Source organism: Lissotriton helveticus, chromosome 9, assembly GCF_964261635.1.
Source record: "Lissotriton helveticus chromosome 9, aLisHel1.1, whole genome shotgun sequence".
Taxonomy (NCBI): Eukaryota; Metazoa; Chordata; class Amphibia; order Caudata; family Salamandridae; genus Lissotriton; species Lissotriton helveticus.
The window spans coordinates 394,936,187-394,958,669 of NC_136070.1; the positions used below are offsets into that span (position 1 = coordinate 394,936,187).

General features: G+C 46.3%; 1 protein-coding gene across 3 annotated transcripts in view; it reads right to left on the reverse strand.

Moving 5' to 3' along the window:
- Positions 1–22,483, reverse strand: part of SETD3 (SET domain containing 3, actin N3(tau)-histidine methyltransferase) — a 571,076-nt gene that overhangs the window by 325,616 nt on the left and 222,977 nt on the right. For all 3 annotated transcript variants that reach the window (XM_078660141.1, XM_078660139.1, XM_078660140.1), the window contains exon 4: positions 690–838. In XM_078660141.1, the coding sequence (XP_078516267.1) occupies positions 690–838 (149 nt within the window). The remainder of the gene's footprint in view (positions 1–689; positions 839–22,483) is intronic.

Here is a 22,483-nt window from a genome sequence, read left to right on the forward strand (position 1 = left end):
GGAGTGGGTTTATGCTCTCTCTGAACTTAGCAAACGGTTCACTAGAACCCTTAGCATTTTCAATGGGTAGGGCACAATGAATGAGAGATATGCAGTGATCCAGCACTTGATGTTGACCCATTTACACTACCATGATAAATGTTCTTCTGGATCCCAGAGCTGTAACTACTATCTTCAATTACATTTCCTCCATGGTCTCTTTCATGAGCATGAGAGGTTTGCTCAGGGTATAGTCTATGAACCTAGTGAAGACTTAGTAGATGCTGAATGAACGCCAACAAGAAACAGGCAAATCCTTTTGAAGTTATTCACACAACAATGTCTCCTACAACTTCTACTCTCCTAAAACCAGCCTGGGACTTGAGGATAGATTAAGAATTTCAGTACAGATGAATCATACCTGGCAAATGCCTAGAGCAGAAATTACATGCCTTCCCACGCAGCATTAGTGGAGTAACTGAAGGGTAATGGCATCTGCCATGTTGCTGGTGTAAGAACCAGACACAGAGCCATAAAGATTGTGCGACAAATTTGCCCTTTACACCATATATGTAGCTTGAAGTGAAAGAACAGAAAAAGGGGTAAAAGTATAATACTTAACTAGGAGGAGGAAATACATGTTTTTCAGTACGGCTGTTCTGACTTGCACAAATGACTATGGTAGATGTCACTGTACATGAGACACTTACCTTAATGTCTCTTGTTGCTTTTAAACCACAACCTTCCCCTGGAAATTCAACCAATTCGAAACCTTCTGTAGAAGCACCATTCACGCTTGCCCAATTCATTAGATCAGGAAAATAGTCTTCCCTCTTTCCATCGAACACAACTGATAAACCTGGAAAGTGTAGAATAATATGAATGTGATGTTAAACACTATGATCATGGCATTTTCCTAAGAATAGCAAGTTGAACTAACTTTTGTGGTATGAGCCCTGGCCTTCACATTCACCCACCTGAAATGAAGAAGCACAGTTGGGAACATAAAAATAAAAGGTGATATTCTGAAACTTGTCCAACAAATTGTAATAACCATAAAGTCTTTGCAATACCTCACCTCACTCCCAACAATAATCTATTCTCTTTATTAGCTGCAATAATTTCTTATACACCTTTGCCGCTTATAGTTGTAGTGAATGCACATAAGCTTGTTTAACAACACATAACACTTTAATATAGAGAAATAACTCTATCTGGCTGTTAGACAACCATTGATTTTGGACATTATCCCGCTGATGAATGTAATTTCTTTTTTCTGGTACCTAGTATAATGTCTAACTATGAGTGATTGACAATCCATTACATCTAGGATTGGGCGTTGAGCTGCTATATTAAATATGAGTTTAAAGTATTAATTACTGTCTTCCACCCGTATAACAATTAATGAAATGTATAAGTGTTTTTATATACAAAAAATGAAAAGGAATGATTAATGGAATGATTAAGTTAAAAATCACACTGTTATGCACTTATGTTTGGGGTTTTGGATGAGTACTGTTACTTGGAGCCTGGATGATTTTAAATTGCTAGGATTTCTATATAGAATTATGTCACCTTCAAGGAAGATTGTTGTTCATTGGATATCAATCTATAGGTGTTTGCAATATTTGATTATATATGATTAGATTACATCAAATCCGTTACTTAATCAGTTTTCATTTGCAAAAATATACAATTATTCTTAGATTGTGCCTTAGATGGCTGTTTGAAACAAAGGGTTGTTTATTATCAAATTAGACACTATGTCTTTTATTTGTAAATATTGTAAATACTGTATATATTATGAAATTTATAACAAAATTAGGATATATTTTTCTATATATAGTGTCTTTACATATAATCTCCCTACAATGTTTAAACTTCCCCTTTATATGCTGCTATAAATGTTGGTGTATATAGGATGTATATTTATTAACTATTGCACAGGTCTGCACAGTATCTTAGTGGTACAATCTGAGGCTGAATATATTGTGATGTAAATTGGGCACTATGTCCTTTATTGAACTAAAACAAAGACATCGTCTTAATAATGTGAAACACCTTTGCATATGAAATGGTTAAGGGGGTTGGCCTAAAAACATTCAGTGCCTCCCCATGTGATTCCACGAGCTCTATAAGTACCCTCATCTATGTCTAGCAACGTATCATGTGATCAAGCCTCTGGCTAGAGGCGAAACGCGTCATGCGGACTTGCTTGGGTGTTATTCTAATTTGTTAATGGAATAAACACACTATTTGCACAGAAACTTGGGTCTTACTTGTTCGTTCTGAAATCCAGTCTAAGGAATATGACTGGGATGCTGCAGCATCGAGCGAAGTGAAAAAGGAATAGAGAAATAACCATGTACCCAATCAGTCACATCACTTTATGAGGTCTACCCAAGGCATACTCTGTAAAGCTATGAAATGATGAAAAAGAATAAGAAAGCAGCAAAATTAAAATGTTGCACATACGGAAAAACTACTTACCAGTGGTTCTGAAACAAAAACTTCCTTATTCATAAATTTAGGATAATTACCCTCCACAATGCAGGATCCTGGAAAATATTTCAAATGATTCTTCTTTTCCCCTTTTTACCATGCTAACACAGAACCAAGGATACTCGGACAACAAAACAGGTTTCTAAGCCATTACTTTTTTAAAACTGAGATCTTGCAGAAAGTTTGGCTCAGAGATAGCTATTTTAGATCACCTTGCCAAACCTCAGAAAACAAAGAGGGAGTGATTGTTAGTTATAAAACTGATTTAATATTCTTGCTGAAGTAACTAACTCCTCCATTAAGGGACCCTTAACAGATGTATATGCTTAGAATTGCAAGGGAATACTACAAATACTGAGAAGGGCAACAAATTGAGTATAAAAACCGATCTAGAGATCTGAAGAAGGTCTCTTCCACTTTGCAATAAGCCTGATCATCAGAAACAAAGGAATAGTGTAAATAGAAAAGAGCCTCCAGGAATCCACAGATGGAAATAATGTATGGGGATGTATTCCCGTATGTGCCCACAGGAAACTCTATGGTTTAGAAACATCCTCTTCACCAACGCTCTCACTCACTAACACGTTTACTCACTGACACACACTAATTCTAGTACAGCCCACTTCTCTCTCAGCATCTCATCACAATATATTCTCACCATCACTTTCCACATCATTTCACACTCTCCCTAATAGTCACCTACTCTAATACATCCTCACCAACATAACATCAGTCCAACACTCACGTTCAACCCAATACAATTTCTTTCAGGTTCTTTACTGCAACCCAAAAATGATGGTTGGGCTGCAGAAACTCTGATCATCAGTACAATGGATGCCCTAAATACTTCTCTACGGAACTGAACAACATGCATAATGATGAACGTCCTTTGTGCATGGTGGGCATCCTTGATGATCCCAGCATTGAAACAGTTTGCGTAGAACTGCTTGTCCACTGTGAAGTCAGCTGTTGCATCCACACCAGGCAGTAATGCCTGGTTAAGTTATGTCTGCTTTTCTAAATGGCTGCAGGGCAAATGTCCTGCAATGACACTTCAGCATACAATGCAGCAGTTGTTGCCACGCTGCTGGTGGAGTGCATTTTCCCTCTGCTCTGGGCCAGAAGCTTTGCTTTATTGTTACATAAGGTGATAAAGGCAGACAAGGCAAACAACGTGCAATAACTTCTTTGAAAAACAGGCGATTTGTTCCTGGATGGTTGAATGAGACAAATAATTAAAATAACGCAAATCCTTTGTTCTTGTAGAACATAAAGCACCTGTGGATATCCAGCAATTGCAAGAATTTCTCAGCAGCAATGGATAGATTTCCACAAGAAATATATATTACGGTGACTGGTCCATTCTAGGGACTTTTGGAGTGGAGTGGTGTGGCTCACTGGTTAGAGGCGGCAGACCCGTATGCAGAGAACGGCCCGGGACCAGGGTTCAATTCCCGACGCGGCAGGGTTGTGGACCAGGGTCAAAAAACGGACTCGATAATTCTCGCGTCGGAGCCTACTTTAACCAGGGAACACACTCTGCAACTCTGGGCATTAAGCTTGCCTCATCTCTACAACGGCCCCCCACAGACGCCGGGGATGCCTGGTTTCACCTTGGAGATACCCAGAAAGGGACCATCTCACAGGGAAAACCAGGACGGGTTCCCCAGCGGTCTTCAGCGCCAGGATACTCCATGGAGTCGCAGTGCGCTTTACAAGTACACTTACATTTACATTTACTTTTGACATAATCTTGGGTTGGTCTGTGCAATCACCTTCTCTTTGGTTAAGTGAAGATATGACTCTTTTATGGCGCACACCTGTAATTCTCCGATTGTCCCTGCTGAGATAGGAAGTAGGAAGAGGCGTAGGAAGTAGGAAGAGGCGTGGTCTTCCACAAGGTTCACTCTATGGATGGGTTAGAAAGAAAGCAACATGAATTCGCTTAATATAGTGTTTTACTCTCATGGAGTTGGGGGATGCCACACTGAAGAAAAGACACTAAGGAGTCCATTCATGAATTATATTCCTATGTGAGAATAAAGATGAAGAGCCTTTCATAGTCAGGAATCTGGACAATGAGGTGTAGTGAACCCTAACTGAGGAATACTTAAGACCACCCTTACCTACTACTAGCAAATATGGTAGCACCGAATCAGGCTCCATAAAGATTGGATTTAGGACCTTACCTCTGCACCGCGTGCAGAATTGTCTCCACTTAGCATTGTAGGCCATAGCTGTGGATGGTGCATATGCTAAGATATTTCTGCAATCTTAAGGGATACCCAGATGACCCTACTTCAAGTAATCAGGAATAATTAAGTGAGGCTCAGCAACTTGAGGTTATATAGGAAAATTTCGGTTGTGTCTTAAGAGGAGCATGGGGAGATTCTTCAACTGGATTGGTGGTATGCGGAGAGCCTCAGCAGATCGCTGTACCAAAACCCATGAGACCACGTTGGGGCACACAGAACCAGGGAACAGTTATCTGCCTTTGCCTTTCAGAGCACTCAGGTGATGAAGGAAAACAGAGCAAAAGACATTCAACCTTGTCTTGTAAAAAGCAATGCCATTGGACTGTATCGGATGCAACATGTTGGCATAGAATTTGTATTTCTTGTTCTCTAGGGTTCCAAACAGGCCTATGGGTGGTTACCCTTAATTTACAACTATGTATTCAGCTTGCATTGGAGTGTAAACCATATTCGTTGCAATCTGAAAGGGCATGGCCGAGTGCCTCTGCCTGGATGCTTTGGCTTCCCAGAGGATGGTCTACTGAAATGTTCACCTAGTTGATATTGACCTATGTTACAGAATCTATGTATTTTCCAATAGAGAACACAACCTTTTTTCTCCTTGCTTTACCAGTAGTACATAAAAGTTGTGTTGTCTATCTGGATTAACATACCTTGTTTTATTAACCTCAGAAGGAACGACTGCAGGCCTTGTACTATGGCCTGTAGCTTCAGGATGTGTGCGTCCAATCCTTCCAGTGGCGCATCTGTTTCCATGGCTATGCTGTTCTTTGAAGGCTGGGACAGTAGATCTATTTTGAGGTTTGTTGGGACTGTGCGGAGACGTTGTGAGTTGTTGCAATATCCAGTCAACAGAGATCTAGCTCCTGTTGAATAGGCCTCATCTGGGGTCTGCAGAAAGAAATCAGGCCGAAGTAAAAATACATGAGGTCTAACACAGAGTTGTACATCCTGACGGACACTGTTTGCCTGAAACAAAATGCCTCTATCACTGCCTGACATTTTGTAACTCCATCTCCCTGTAGAGAATCTATCCTCGTGTGTTTGAGAGTGCCCCAGGAATTGCATACTTGTCACATGTTGGAAGGAGAATTCCGTTAGAGTTCAGGGACAGTCCTGGGTTCGTGGAATAGGCTGATGGAGGCAACTGTGGATTTTTTTTTTTTTTTTTTTTTTTTTTAAACAACAACAGCGGTCCCCAACATTAAGGAATATCACCACATGAATAAAATATAGACAGAGTCAATCTATATTTTCAAAAAAGACATGTCCAGCCGGACAGAGGTCTTTCAGAGATTTTACTCAGGATTTATGTATTGAAATCACATAAAAATACCATCCAACAATCAACCAAAGTGGACCACAAGCCTGTGTCCAGTACTAACAGATCAAGTACAAGAGGTGATGTAGACAGCAGAGAAGGGCTTTGTAAGGCGGAACAACGTTACTCTATAAACAGTACAATTGTACAGAGTATAACAGTCATGCACTTGACATTTCAGTAGTAATCACATTTAGGTTCACGTGCATTACAGGTCGACGGCGTTTCGGACCCCTATAAAATATCAGGAGGCAACTGTGGAAGCACAAGCCTCTTCCTTCGATAGAGCTTTGCTGAGTCAGTCATCCAAGTATTGGCATGCTTGATTATCTTGTCCTGGCAGCTACCAGCGAAATACACTTTGCAAAGATCTAGGGTTCAAACTTGAGTCCAAATGGAAGGTGAGGTACTCCCTTTTCTGAAGCATCAGAAAGAACTCATGGAGGATTACAAATCAAAAGATTTGTTTTTTCGGAATTTATTCAAATTTTGAAAGTCAAGCATTCACTTCCAGTGCCTTCTTTTTTCTTAACAAGAAAAAATCTTGACCACAATAAATCTGGAGTTGAAGCTTTGATTCATCTGGTTTCTTTTGGACCTTTTTTAATTGCTCCATTTAGGAGCTCATGCAAGTGCAGAGGAAACTTTTTTTTGCACAGAAGAGTGGGTAGTTTCTGAATAAATTCCAGAGTGTGACCAGACTGCATCTGAAGCACCTAGTGATCTGTAGTTACTGCTTCTAAAGTGAGAGTTAAATCAGAGAATTACCCTGACTGCAGCACTCCGATAAGTGGTGGGCAACTGGTGAAAGCCATTCTCCCAGCCGTGGGAGAATGGCTGGGTTGCTCCCTTTTATTCGCCTATATTCTCCTGTGCCCTTGGTGCTGACCTCTGTCTGAGCAGGTAGCCTTGACTATACTGGGATTGCCTTTGAAGGATAATAGGCTCATAGAAAAAGTTACTTACCTTCGGTAACGCTTTTTCTGGTGGATACAGTATCTGCCTGTGGATTCCTCACCCTGTGAATATCCCACTGCATCAGAGACATTCGGAAATTCTTTTTGTAGCTTCGCGCCGACGTGGACGACGTCACAGAAGCACTGCATCGCACGCGGCTCCGCTGACGTCACCGACTCCATAATAAGCCCACGTCGGCGTGATGACATCAGTTCCGCCCTTTTTTCCGTGCCTTCGAGGCACACGGACGGATCAACAACAGTAGATATACACACAATGTACAAAGTACCAAATAATCAAACTAACACACACAATGTGTAGTCAATGCAGGAAAGCAATTATAATAACACATTTCCTTTGACAATAAAATATTAACATTACACTAAATCAGGTATAGAAGAGTGGACAACGTGGAGGCGGGTGGGCCAGTGAGGAATCCACAGGCAGATACTGCATCCACCAGAAAAAGCGTTACCGCAGGTAAGTAACTTGTTCTTCTGATGGACACATCTGCCAGTGGATTCCTCACCTTGTGAATACAGTCCCACAGCAGTCCCCTCTCCCGGAGGAGGGTGTCCGCTCTCCTAAACCAGAAAATCCTGGAGGACAGAAAGCGCAAAGTGGCCGTCCCTCCTCACTTCGGAATTCAAGCAGTAATGCTTCGCGACAGTGTGGAGGGAAGCCCAAATCGCTGATCTACAAATGTCCTCTACAGGTACACCCCTAGACAAAGCAGATGTAGCAGAACTAGCTCTAGTGGAATGAGCTTTTAAACCTTCAGGGGGTTCCTTACCCGCCAGAGAGTAGCATATCTTGATACACAAGACAATCCATATCGACAGCGTGCGCTTGTGCACTGCTTTGCCTCTTCTGGCTCCAACAAAACCAACAAAGAGCTGGTCATCCACTCTGAACTCTCTGGTCCTGTTCAGGTAGAAGCTCACCGCCTTCTTCGGGTCCAAGCGGTGAAGTCTCTCCTCCACCTTGGAAGGGTGAGGGGGAGGATAGAAGGTAGGGAGTGTAATGGGCCCCAGATGGAAGAGAGTTACCACCTTAGGCAGAAAAGCAGCCCTGGTCCTGAGTACCATTCGTTCAGCATGAATGGACAAGAATGGGGGCTTAGAACTAAGAGCTTGAAGCTTACTTACCTTCCTTGCCGAGGTAATTGCAACCAAGAATACCGTCTTAAAAGAAAACAGTCTCAAAGGACACTTGGGTTCACCTTTTAAACCTTTGCACATCAAGAAAGTGAGCACAAGATTAAAGTCCCATTGAGGCACAATAAAAGGAGCAGGAGGAAATCTATTTGTAAGGCCCTTTAGAAACCTTAAAACAATAGGAGATATAAATAAGGACGGCTGATCCGGCAAACAGAGAAATGCCGACAAGGCCGAAAGATAACCCTTGACCGTAGCTACAGCAAACCCTTGCTGTGCCAAAGAAAGTGCAAACTAAAGAATGTCAGACAATCGAGCCTTTAAAGGGTCAATGGACTTCTCCACACACCAAAAGACAAATTTAGACCATCTATAAGAGTAGATAGTTTTGGTGGAATCACGCCTGGCCGATAAAATGACATCAACCACATCATGTGGGAGAGAAAAAGAATTCTGGTAGCCCCGTTCAATCTCCAGGCATGAAGGTGCAAGGTCTGGAGGTGGGGGTGTAGAACCTGCCCCTCCATCTGAGAGAGGAGATCTGCCCTGAGAGGGAGACGGAGCGGCAGGCACGAGGAGAGGTGGAGAAGATCTGTGTACCACACCCTTCTTGGCCAATCCGGGGCGATCAATATGACTTGGGCCCGGTCTTGGCGAATCTTCCTCAGAACCCGAGGAATCAAGGGTATGGGAGGAAACGCATAAAGGAGTCTTGAGTCCCAACTCAACTGAAATGCGTCCCCCAAAGCTCCACGCATCGGATACTGGAGACTGCAGAATGACGGGCAGTGAGCATTCTCGTGAGTGGCAAACGGGTCCACCCGAGGAGTTCCCAACGTCCGAAAGACGTGACGAATCACCTCCGGATGAAGCCTCCGCTCGTGGTCGGCCGAGAACTGCCGACTGAGACTGTCTGCACGTAAGTTCAGAACTCCGGCCAGATGATTTGTCATCAGGCAAATCGGATGGTCCTGAACCCAGGACCAGAGACGCAGAGCCTCTCTGCAGAGACATTGCGACCCCGCTCCTCCCTGCTTGTTGACATACCAGTTTGCAGTAGTGTTGTCCGTCAGAACTTGAACTGACCGACCGCGAAGGGAAGGTAGGAAGGCCTTGAGCGCCAGACGTATCGCCCGCAACTCTAAAAGGTTGATGTGAAGCAACCTTTCCTCTGGAGACCAAAGACCCTTGATCTCCAGATCCCCCAGATGAGCACCCCACCCTAGAGTGGATGCATTCGTTATTACTGTGGCAACAGACGGAGGAAGATGGAAGGGCTTTCCTTGAGACAGATTGCCCTCCATGCTCCACCAAGACAGATCCGCTGCAGCTTCTCTGGAGATCCTCACTGACTCCCTGAGATCTCCATTGTGCTGATACCACTGCCTGCGGAGGCACCACTGGTGTGCCCTCATGTGCCAGGGTGCATGGTTGACCAACAGAATGCAGGAAGTCATCAGACTCAGCAGACGGAGGACCTCCAGTACTGGAACGACCGCTCCATTGTAAAAATAAAGGAATCATTTCCTGTATGTCACGAACCCTTTGAGGAGGAGGAAATGCCGGACACACAGTTGTATCCAATACAGCGCCCGACACACAGTTGTATCCAGTACAGCACCTATGAACAGGTTGCGCTGGGAGGGCACAAGGTGAGATTTGGGCACATTTATCGAAAAACCCAATCTGAACAACAACTGAGTTGTGACTTGCAGATGATGGAGCCAATCGTCCAGATAAGGGAAAATTGGTATCCCTAATCTTCAGGCCACCACAGCCATCACCTTGGTGAAGACTAGAGGCGCAGTAGTAAGACCAAACGGAAGGACCGCAAACTGGTAATGCTGCGAACCCACCATAAAACGGAGATACTTCCTGTGCGACTTCAGGATGGGGATGTGGAAATAAGCATCCTGCAAGTTGATCGACACCATCTAGTCTTCTTCCAGCAGCGCCTGAAGAACCTGCGCAAGGGTGAGCATCTTGAACTTCTCCTGTTTCAGAAAGAGGTTCAAAACCCTGACATCCAGGATTGGACGAAGTCTGCCATCCTTCTTGGGGATCAGGAAATACCAGGAGTAGTATCCCTGACCCCATTCCTGCTCCGGAACCACCTCTATCGCACCCTTTCTTAAGAACGCCAGGACTTCCTCCTGCAGAAGTAGCAGGTGGTGCTCTGAGCAAAACCCTTGGCAAGGAGGGTAATTCAGAGGGAATTCCCGAAAGGGAAGAGCATGCCCATTCTCCCCGAGATTGGGAATTGGTCACATTGGACCTTTGGGTTCACAATCTCGTATAAAATAGGTAAGCCGACCCCCTACAGGACCCGCATGATCCGGAATGGCGGATCTAGGGCTGCTTTGCTGATGTGGGAGGGGGGCGGGGAGAGGAAGAGGAGGAGGAGGAGGAAGCTTGACGTCCTCAAGGACGAGCTCTTTGTTTGCCCCTGTATGACTTATACAGTGGATTTTGCTGTTGTTGCTGCTGTTGCTTCGGCTTGTAGGGACGAAAGGAGGACCTCCCAAAACCCCTATACCTTTTGCCAACAGTACCCCTGGATTGTAAACCCAAGGATCTGGCCGTAGCTCTGCTGTCTTTGAATCTCTCCAACGCAGCCTGAGCCATCAAAAGGTAGATCCATTAAGGCAGCCTGGACATCCGCAGAGAATTCGGAGGACTTCAACCAGGCCGCTCTTCTAGTGGCAAATGAAGAACCCTTTACTCCCGCCACCGAGACAGCTGTGTCCAACCCACTCTGGATGACCTGCCGAGCAGCAGCTTGAGTGTCAACAAGCAGCTCGTTAAAAATGTTTCTGTCCTCCTCTGGAATTTTAGGAACTAGGTGTTACACAGAATCCATAAACGCATGGATATAACGCCCCAAGAGGCATGTATCATTTGTTGACTTGAGAGCCATACTCGCCGATGAAAAGACTTTCTTCGCGGCTTGGTCCTGCTTTTTAGATTCCTAGTCCCCAGGCACCTGAGGGAAAGCACCTGCAGATTTCTTGGAGCAGGCAGCCTGTACCACCAAACTCTCCGGCAAAGGATGCGAAGATAAAGAGTCTGGGTCACCAGGAGCCATCCTGTATGTTCTTGCAACAGCTTTTGAAACAGCAGGAGCTGTAAGAGGTCTATTCCACACCTCCAAGATTGGTTCCGTCAAAGCTTCGTTGAAAGGAAGCATGGGCTCTATAACAGAAGATGGAGAGTGGAGGACTTCTGTCAAAATATTCGATTTGTACTCTACAGTAGGTAAAGTTAAATTCAAAAGAACCCCCGCCTTCCTGATGACTACGTGATATGGAGCCACATCTTTAGAAGGGGCATCCGTGACAGAGACTAACTCCCAATCCGGAGACAGTCCCAGACCACCAGCCTCCCTTAAGTCATCAAAGAAATCCTCTGATTCCTGAAGCTCACCCTCTTCCATCTCGGCTTCTCTGTATCTTTGCTCCTCCAGAAGTCGCTGAGCCTCACGCCTCGACCTCTCCTTCGGGAACGGCATCGGTGGATCCGGAATTGACTCCGACGGAGCCGGAGTCGAGCTCGGAGCCGGTGAACCAGGCCGCTGTTCTCGAGGCCGGACCGGAACCTGTGCCGGTGACGAGGCATCGGCGTCGAAGACTTCGGCGGCGCCGAGAAATGCCAAGGCGGTGTCGGAGCTGGCATAAATGGCATGAACGGCGCCGGAGCATAAGACTGGGGAACTCCCAGGTTAAATGCCATCGGACCCATGGGACCAGCTGGTGCTCCAGAGGGGTACAAGGCTCTTGTATAGACACCATACATTGCGTTTAAAAACTGTGTAGGGTCTTGTCCTGGGCCTGGAAAAGGAGGGTATGAACCCACAGGCTGCTCTCGAGGAAGCACCGGATTCGCCTCATCTTTAGGTTGGTGAGCCGGAGTAGTCGAACCCTCAGGCAGTGGAGCCTCTTCCTCCTCTCGAGCTGGAGATCGAGACGGCGTCGGAGAGGGATTCGACACCGGAGCCGGTGAACTCTGGCGACTCCATGGGCGTAGCCTCACCTTCCGGATCCAAAACCTCTGGAGAAGGAGATATATCATCCTTACGATGTCTTCTCACTGGCGACTTCGGTCTCGAATCTGAATCCTTCCCAGAATGGTGTCGAGAACTATACTTCCTCTTCTTATGCTTCTTTTTAGTCGACCTGGAAGCATGCCCCGATGACTACCTCGAGGGCGACTTCGAACGAGACCGCGACCACCTCGATCGCAACCTCGAGCTCTTCCTGACTTTTTTACCTTTCATCTTGGCAACCAGGAGCTTCGCCTATCTCTCACGAAGGGCCTTGGGATTCATTTTCCTACAGGATGGACACCGTTGAACATCATGGTCTGAGCTCAGGCACCAAACGCAGTCTTTATCCAGGTCCGTGATCGACATCATTTTCCCGCATTCACCACACGGCTTGAATCCGGTCTTCTTCGATGACATATCGACTGGAGAAAGCGATACAAGAAAACCAACAAACAGTAACAAAGTTACTATCAAAGCTAGATGATCCCTCGAAAACCGTTCGCGTCAACGACGCGGAAAAAAGGGAACTGATGTCATCACGCCGACGTGGGCCTATTATGGAGTTGGTTACGTCAGCGGAGCCGCGCGCGATGCCGTGCTTCTGTGACGTCGTCCACGTCGGCGCGAAGCTACAAAAAGAATTTCCGAATGTTGCGGACACAGGGGGATATTCACAAGGTGAGGAATCCACTGGCAGATGTATCCATCAGAACTTGGCCTACTGTCATAGTATTCTCTCCTGAAGTATTCACAACCAAGCATGAAGGTTAAATAACGTCATTATTCCAGCAGAGGAAGCCTGCTTCACACAGCCAGACTCCACAGCTCTAACTAAAACCGCTGTGGAAACTGCATATCGTCATCACCCAAAACATTCCACCTGCACGAGCCCATCAACACAAAAACAACTCAATGCACAATACAACACTTGCATACTGGGAGAACCCCAGACTACAGGCTTAAGATTTTCTTGAGCTACTAAAAGGCATAGAGATAGGGTTTATATACTCTAAAGTTCCTTGGGAGCATGCTGTGTCCGTATCAATGTTCTGCATGGCGTGGTCTACATGATTCCAAATAAAGTCTCTTTGCATGGATGTCTGGACAAAAGAAAGTTGACAGAAGCCATTCCTACCTGTTCAAGACTGCTGCCCCTGTGACCTAACGAAAGTCTTTGCTGGAAACATCCATCACTGCTTTGAGGATGGTGGCTGATACTTTTGCACCTTCGTTGATAATGGCCTTAGCTTCTTCCCTTCAATACTGTGGGATAAGATTATATGAGGTGGAATGCCATGCTACATCTGGCAATTATATCAACCCACAATGGCCAAGACATTCAATACTTATATGGATGTTGCAACCATTGAGCTGACTCTGCGCCCCAAGTTGTCCATGTGCCTACCATTCCTGTCAGGGGGAGCTGAAGCTGGAGTGATATGATTTTTAGATCTTCACTTGGTCGTCGGTATAGCAATGAAGTCAGGCTTTGGCTGGCCAGTTAAGCATGCTGGCAGGAATTCTGCAATCCTTTACTTCTCCAGGTAGGGTAGGTCTGGCTGAATTGCGAACGACACAGGAATTTGTTTGAGACTCTGACCAGACAACATCCAGGATCATGATGGATTTTATAGTTTTCTGAGGCTGTTCTTTAAAATCATATAGAAAGCATTACTGCTCCACAGAAGTCACAGGATATCAAACTTTTTTGCAACTCTTTTCAGATTGTGAAGGTGAATGGTTGCCTTCTATAAGAAGGGTGTATTCTCTCCACTCTTAATCATATCTATGATTACCATCGTCCTATCCTTTCCCAAAAAGCTTCTTCTTCCATATCCGAAATTAAATCAGAGTCAGACGCGTTCTTTTTTTTCCACGTGCCTAAGTGTCGATGGAAAAGAAGCTGGCATTGCAGGAATAGGCAGAGACAAGGAAAGAGGGATCTCTGGTTATCAATGAGGTGACAATGGGGGTGGTTGCACCCGGGGAGGTGGTATTTGTGGTGTCAGTGGCTCCGGTCGCAATGTCCATTATCTGTTGGAATACGGTCATGAATGGCAAAGGAAATTGATCACAGGTAGGTCCTTGTAAGGAAGCCGTGGGTAAAGCTGGTCATAATAGCTTGGCAGCATTCCCCCATGAAAGTCAGGGGCTGAAAATCATACTCTTGCTAGTATTCCTCCTACTAATAAAGTTCCTACCCAAATCCCAGTACATAAAGTTAATTCAACTGCACAGATCACTGACATTAGCCTCCAATTCTAAGTTCAGTATATGGCTCGGGTGTATGTAAAAACCTTCAACAGCAAAAGTGGGAAAGTTAAAGTTTGAAAAGGAATTTGTGTTGTCAACAGGGTCATAGTATCAATAGTCATTGTGACGAGGTGGTCACTGTCATCGACAGTGGATGGATGTAGTGTTGCGGTCAATGGGATCTCCGTAGACAGGGAGGTGAAGGTCACCCCAGGGCAATTGTCGACTGTACCTTCTTCCTTACGGACATGGTACTGCCAATGAAGTCTGCTGGTAGGGTGCCTGTTGAAATGATGGTCATCAACAAAGGGGCCTTTCTTGTTGATGGTAGAGCTTTGGTCCTCAATGATTTGGGCAGCCAATGCAACTATATGTCAGTAATGCTATATTTCTGTACAATTTTTGCAAAGGTTGTTACTCACTCTTTTTTTTAAGGCCTCTTCATAAGAAGGCTTTGTCTCCTGTTTGGAGGAGGTGACTGCACATACATTTGTGGTAATTACCGGCTGAAATAGTTCAACAAGCTTCCTATTTTGTGCAAGTGCTTTATAAAGGTTGTCAGAAAAGCTTCCCCTTTAGCAGGGCAAATTCTGTTCTTTGCCAAAAAAGTAAAGAACCTACCTCATCTCTCTGTCCTTAGAGGTCTTTGAAAGGAAGGTTTTACAGATGTACCAAGTGACACCCTATGAGTAAGATAAAGGCAATAAATGCACAGATCATGAAGATCATCAACGTAGGTCTTTTATCAACAGACAAAGCAGGACTTAAATAGAGATAGTTTCTCTTTTTCAACCCTGGTGGCAGCTAGCCACATTTTTTAAAACTACTCTGAGTTTGATGACAGCTGGAGACAGGGTGGGCTGCAGTCCAGGGAAGAAGAAATAAAGGTTGAGAAGTAATCAATATAAGATCAAACACAGGTTAGAGAAGAATTGTTCTCAGGAACTCCCTCACATATTGACGCTCTGTAGAGATCTGACAAATGACGTGGATGTGCTATTAAACAGTTGTTGGTGCCTATGACCAATGTAATACTGTTATTTACTAGGCTCCATCCAAGCACAGGAAGTCACAGACGTACTGCTCTCTATCTGATAATAGGAAGGCATAATAATTAATTTGCCTTGTCAATAGTGCAATGAAATATCATAGCAGCAAGTTCATTTTATAAACAGTTCGAAGACAACAAGCTTTCAGCTGTTTTATTTGAAATAATCTTTGAGATTGAAGCAAAAAACCTTGTTTTGTACTTTTTCAATGTAATTCATTTTGTGGTTGCCATAAGAAGCATCTGCTGTCAGATGATACTGATTTCAGGATTAAATTTGTCTTGTGCTCTAGCTCCAGCAAAAATGACTCTTGAATTAAGCCATTTATTATGGCAAGCATTCTTGAAATCTGTAAATTTTTCATGTTTTCTTAACAATTTTCTTTCATTTGCAAATACAGTATCTTTTAATTTTGTTCAGATTACATCAATCAATCAATCAATCAATCATATACATTTGTAAAGCGCGCTACTCACCCGCTAGGGTCTCAAGGCGCTGGGAGGGGGAGCCGCTACTGCTCGAACAGCCAGGTCTTGAGTTGTTTCCTGAAGGAGAGGTGGTCCTGGGTCAGCCGTAGGTGGGTGGGGAGGGAGTTCCATGTCTTGGCTGCCAGGTTGGAGAAGGATCTTCCTCTGGCGGTGGCTTTACGAGTTCGTGGGATGGAGGCGAGGGCGAGGCTGGCGGATCGGAGCGGTCGGGTGGGTGTGTAGAATGTGAGACGGCTGTTGAGGTATTTGGGGCCCATGTCGTGTAGAGCCTTGTGTGCGGTGAGGAGTCTGAACGTGATCCTCTTGCTGACGGGGAGCCAGTGCAGGTCTTTCAGATGGGCAGAGATGTGGCTGTGGCGGGGGATGTCCAGGATGAGTCGTGCCGAAGTGTTCTGTATGCGCTGGAGTCTTTTCTGGAGTTTGGCTGTGGTTCGGGCGTAGAGGGTGTTCCCGTAGTCCAGACGGCTGGTGACGAGGGCCTGGGTGACCGTCTTCCTGGTTTCGGTGGGGATCCACCGGAAGATCTTCCGGAGCATGCGCAGGGTGCTGAAACAGGATGACGAAACGGCGTGGACTTGCCTGGTCATTGTGAGGGAGGAGTCCAGGATGAAGCCCAGGTTGTGTGCATGGTCGGTTGGCTTGGGGGCGGTGCCCAGGGCCGGGGGCCACCAGGAGTCGTCCCAGGCGGAGGTGGATGGTCCCAGGATGAGGACTTCCGTCTTGTCTGAGTTCAGTTTCAGACGGCTGAGCTTCATCCATTCCGCGACGTCTTTCATTCCTTCCTGGAGGCTGGTTCTGGCGGTGGAGGGGTCGTTGGTGAGGGAGAGGATCAGCTGCGTGTCGTCAGCGTAGGAGATGATGTTGAGGTTGTGTTGGTGTGCGAAGGCTGCGAGGGGGCTCATGTAGACGTTGAAGAGGGTGGGGCTGAGCGAGGATCCTTGCGGAACGCCACAGATGACTTCGGTGGCCGTGGATCGGAACGGGGGGAGGCGGACTCTCTGGGTTCTTCCGGTAAGGAACGAGATGATCCACTCCAAGGCCGATCCTTGGATACCGGTGTTGCTGAGGCGCTGTATCAAGGTGCGGTGGCATACGGTGTCGAAGGCTGCTGGGAGGTCCAGGAGGATGAGGGCAGCTGTTTCCCCGTTGTCGAGCAGGGACCTGATGTTGTCGGTAGCTGCGATGAGTGCGGTCTCGGTGCTGTGGTTTGCTCGGAAACCGGACTGCGAGGGGTCAAGGGATCCGTTGGTCTCGAGGAAGGCAGGGAGTTGATGGTTGACGGTCTTCTCGATGACTTTGGCAGGAAAGGGGAGGAGCGAGATGGGGCGGAAGTTCTTGGGGTCCGCGGTGGGTTTCTTCAGGAGGGCGCTGAGCTCCGCATGTTTCCAGCTCTCCGGAAGGTGGCGGATGCGAAGGAGCTGTTAGTGATGTCCCGGAGTTGGGGTGCGATGAGGGCGTCGGCTTTGTTAAAGATGTGGTGTGGGCATGGGTCGGTTGGGGAGCTGGAGTAGATGGTGTTCATCGTGCGGGTGGTGTCTTCGGTGCTGGCCAAGGTCCAGGAGCAGAGGATGGTGGCGGGGGGCGCTGGTTCGGTGGTTGGGTCGTGGTCCGTGCCTCGAAGCTGTTGTGTATGTCGGCGATCTTGCGGTGAAAGAATGAGGCGAGTGAGTCGCAGAGATCTTACGAGGGTGTGATGTCGTTGTTGCAGGCGCTGGGGTTGGAGAGCTCTTTAACTATGCTGAAGAGTTCTTTGTTGTTGTGGGTGTTGTTGTCCAGTCGTTCTCTGAATGTTGTCCTTTTGGTGGTGCGGATCAGCTGGTGGTGTTTGCGGGTGGTGTTCTTGAGGGCTGTCATGTTTTCTGTTGTCTGGTCGTGGCGCCAGGCTTTCTCGAGGGTGCAGCAGTTTTTCTTGGAGTTTTTGAGGTCGTTGGTGAACCACAAGGCTTTCTTGCTGCCGGGCCTGCTGGGAGGGTACTTCAGTGGTGCGAGGTCATCGGCGCAGTTGGTGAGCCACTGTGTGAGGTTGCGGGCTGCTTCGTTGGGGTCCGTCGTGTTGGTGGGGGGGTTCTGGCTGAGGGAGGTGGTGAGCTGGTCAGCGGTGATCTTGCTCCAGCTTCTGCGGGGAACCTGTTGCGGGTCCTCCATATGAGGCGAAGTGGGAGGGAGGAGCAGCTGGGAGGCAGGAGCGGGGCGGCCAATGGGCGGTGGGTACAGAAAGAAAAGGGGGCGGGGCCGCGGGGGAGCAGCGGCGGGGAGCGGGGGGGCACACCAGAGGGCAGGGATACAACAACTACGAGGAAACCAGAAAATGCCTAAAAAAACAGACAATAATGCACAAATTAGGTTACAAGTGTGGGCAACAGCGGAGAAAAGGAGAAGGTAGCGGCGGGGGGACACCGAGGCCAGGGGCGAACCTGTGGCGCCGGGGGCAGAGACGCGTCACAGCTGAGGAGCCGTGCGGCGTGGGGGGTGTCCTGGGGTCAGGTCACACTAACCTGCGCCGCGCGGCCTCCATATGAGGCCAAGTGGGAGGGAGGATCAGCTGGGAGGCAGGAGCGGGGCGGTCAATGGGCAGTGGGTACAGAAAGAAAAGGGGGCGGGGCCGCGAGGGAGCAGCGGCGGGAAGCGGGGAGCGGGGGGGGGGGCACACCAGAGGGCAGGGATACAACTACAAGGAAACCAGAGGCCAGGGGCGAACCTGTGGCGCCGGGGGCAGAGACGCGCTCACAGCTGAGGAGCCGTGGAGCATGGGGGGTGTCCTGGGGTCAGGTCACCCCCCATTACATGTTTTGATTTAATATATTCAGATCTCTCATTTTGAACAGGCCATAAGTTAACTAAGTATATTTAAATGGAATCAACTTTCTTTTCAGACAATCCACTTTACTGAAAGAAGACTTCAAGTCATCTTATGCCATTACAAAACACATGCACCATTTCATGATTCAAATGATGATGATGCCAACAAATTGCAGTGGCTTTAGGATTTTTACCTAACTATCCACTGCTGGCAAATGCTGGAAACCCGACAATGTGGTAAATAAATAAATAATTACCGGTTCTATTTTTCAGGATACTCATATAAACAGATAGCTCAATAAATAAGAGACAGGATTCGAGGTATCTTGAGTCTACAGGCTTTAATCAGGCATAAAGGACAGGAACAGGACAGCCTGCATGGGAATAGGATGGCAGCTGCCGGGGGCAGGAATGGGATGAGCGCTCTAATGGGGTACATCACATTAACAGTACATGATATATATATCAAAGCAATTGCATTACATTCAATACAGTAGGCGTAGCAGTAGGCGTGACTATTAGCAGTCGCGAAAGATAAGGCATAAAATAGGTGTAACAAGAGGCGTGTACAGGGCGTATACATAGACATGTGATGTAAACGTAACAGAAGTGTCATAAATGGGGCGGAAACATGGAGGGGGCTACCTGAGCAGCCGGGACCTTTAACCTAGTGGTGCGCGCAAACGGGCAATGACGTGTTACCAGGGAGAACTGGGGCTATGACTTCTGTGCTAGAAGAGGAGACTAAAGTCTGCGGAGTCAGAGCGACATGTACCTAAGGCATATCTGGTATCTGGTGTTTGGAGAACATGTTGATAGAATCCAAAAGTTATCAGGGCAAAGGCTACTTGACACTAAGGCTGGTGCATGCATTATTCTACATGCATTGCGTGTGCGAGGAATATTCTATGAATATTAATACAGTATTTCTCTTACATGGAGACAGGAAGGCTAGACTATGGCTGAAACTATTGATGCGATTCAGTAGCTTAGGAATGCAGAGAAGGAGGGCTGGACTGATAACTAGAAGCATAACATACTCTTGGCAGACAGGCAGGCAGAGCCAGGCCGGGCCGGGCACTGTGAGGCAGGAAGTAAGTGAAGGGTCAGGGATGCAGGTGGGGGCTGTATCGCTCCTCGGAGAGAGTTCAGGAGACAGGAGCTGAATCTGGTGTCCGGGCCCTTTTGAGGCCTAGAAACGGGGACAATTCAATGGATTAACGTGCACACTGTAAAACATGGCAACATAGGTTTACATAGGCCTAATATTCGTTGTTTTCACGAAGATTGGAAACTGGCATACTAGAGTTGGACACAACTATAATTGCGTCTTTAATCGATCATAGGGGGATACATGCATATCGATCATGCACATATAACATAAGATGGGGAACACGTAGGCACATACAACATGGCAAAATTTACTTTTCCACATTCCCTCCTTGTGCCCTACGTTTCCATCAGGAAACATCAATATTCATGATACCATCTATTATTTCATATAGCATCATTTGCTCGTCTCGAATTGTCTTGGAACGTGATTTAGGACTAGGACTAGGAATACAAGAGGTAGCACACATGCCGCAAATCGCAGGGCCACATTGTAAACAGAGGCAGCAACTGAATATGATCATTACTGCAATACCTAGGAATGACAATACTTTCCATCCCCAGGCAGAAATTATACTCCAGAGCCAACCGGACCATGTCCAGGTGCCTGGATTCTGGTGTAACTGATGGGCAATTTTATGAAGTCTGGTTATAGCTGAATAAACAGACGGCGCGTTATTAGGAATGAAAATGCAGCAACTAGATCCGATGACTCTACATGCTCCTCCTCTATCGGCCAGTATGAAGTCAAGAACGAGACGATTTTGGAGCACGACAAATCTCATAGCAGATTGCTCTTCGGTTAAGTTACCTAGAGCAGAAGTAGTCTCATTCACTACTGCTTCAAGGGTTCTGGTTAACCTACGTATTAACTTACTATTCTGGATAGGTCCTATAAAGAAGAAGAAACCTCTATTGAAGTCTGTATACTGTTCTAAAGCAGTTTCAGTTTGATCGACAATTGGGGACTCGATCTCCCTTCTATGTCTAATGTGTACTAGATGTGTGTTTCTATGATAATCGGATGGGGCTAGGAAAACTGGTGGCAGTAGGAAGGCAATGTAACATGTTCCATCCCAATCGAGGGGCAGACGAACATATGCGGTCTGACCACAAACAAAATAAGAATGACGTGAGGCTTTGAAAATAGATTTCCCACTGTCACTATACTCGACCATAGTAGTACAATCACTATGTCCTACATGTGCGGAACCATTCTTTCTGACACATAATTCGCCTTTGACTGGTAGTACTGAAATAGCAGGTAGATCTGGAGTAGTATCGGACTGAACATTCAGAACCATAAAATTCGAGGAATAATTACCTAGATCATACACTTCATTTTCTAGATCTAACCCTGTTCTATGGGTGAGACCTTGCTTGTCTGGGAAACATGTTCTATTCAGGAAGGACATATCAGTTGAGGATGACGTTAACGTGGACCACGCTCCACATGAACCATTATGTGAAAATGGATAAGGAAAAAGTGGCAGAACTCCCTTTGGTGTCTGAAAAGGGGGGAGTCGACCACACACCCAACAATTAGTAGCATTGCTGGTCTGGTGTGAATAGTGTAACATTCGGATGAATGTATTATTTCGCATGGCAAGACGATAGGATAACTCGTGAGGAGGCAGGTCACTAAATGTGTGCTCTACTGTAGTATTAGAAAACATATGTACATGTGAAATTGGAAAACATAAATGTAAAGCATAACTTGTGCAGGTAACCATAAGACTCAAAAATAATAGGAAACATAGAATAATGATACATCTTTTAGAGTTTTGACTAACTCTCTCACTGTGGGGGTCTATCTCATACATGTCAGGAACCTGTCTAACCGCTTCACCCGAGAGGGACTTAAACAATTAAACTGGCTGACTTATTTTACTAGACCTGAGTTTCTGTTTATACTCCTGCTGCGGAGTTTTCTCTAACAGGGGAGGCTTGAATTCAGAGTCTGTATCTGGGCAGTCCTTGAGAATAGGGCAGTCTTTAAGTCCGTGAAATTTCTTTATATGGCTCAGATGGACCCATCCTTTTCTTCCCTCTAGCTTGACTGCGGTCCTTGTTGTTAGTAAGATCATGCGGGGCTCCTTCCAGCGGGGCTCCAGCGGACTTGAACGATCAAAATTCCGGACAAATACGAGATCACAGGGAACGACTTCATGCGGTTTCACCTCGGTGTTGTCTGGAAATGCGGCGGCAACCTGTGAACGACAAGAGTGTAGGGCAGACATCAAGGAAGCTAGGTAATCTGTCAGCATATTACTGGAAACATCTGTAATACTACGGGGTCTAGGTGTACCCCACATGTTTGGGGGGCGGCCGAATACGACCTCATACGGGGACAGACCTGATATGGAATGTGCAACCATTCGCATGTAAAATAGAGCAACTGGCAAAGCTACTAGCCAGTCTACACCTTTTTCTTTACAAACTTTTGCAATGCGGATTTTCAGAGTCTGGTTATGTCTCTCTACGAGACCGGCTGCTTCAGGATGGCGTACACAATGGAACTTCCACTGGTACCCTAACAGAAGGGAAATTTGTTTCATGAGTTCAGATGAG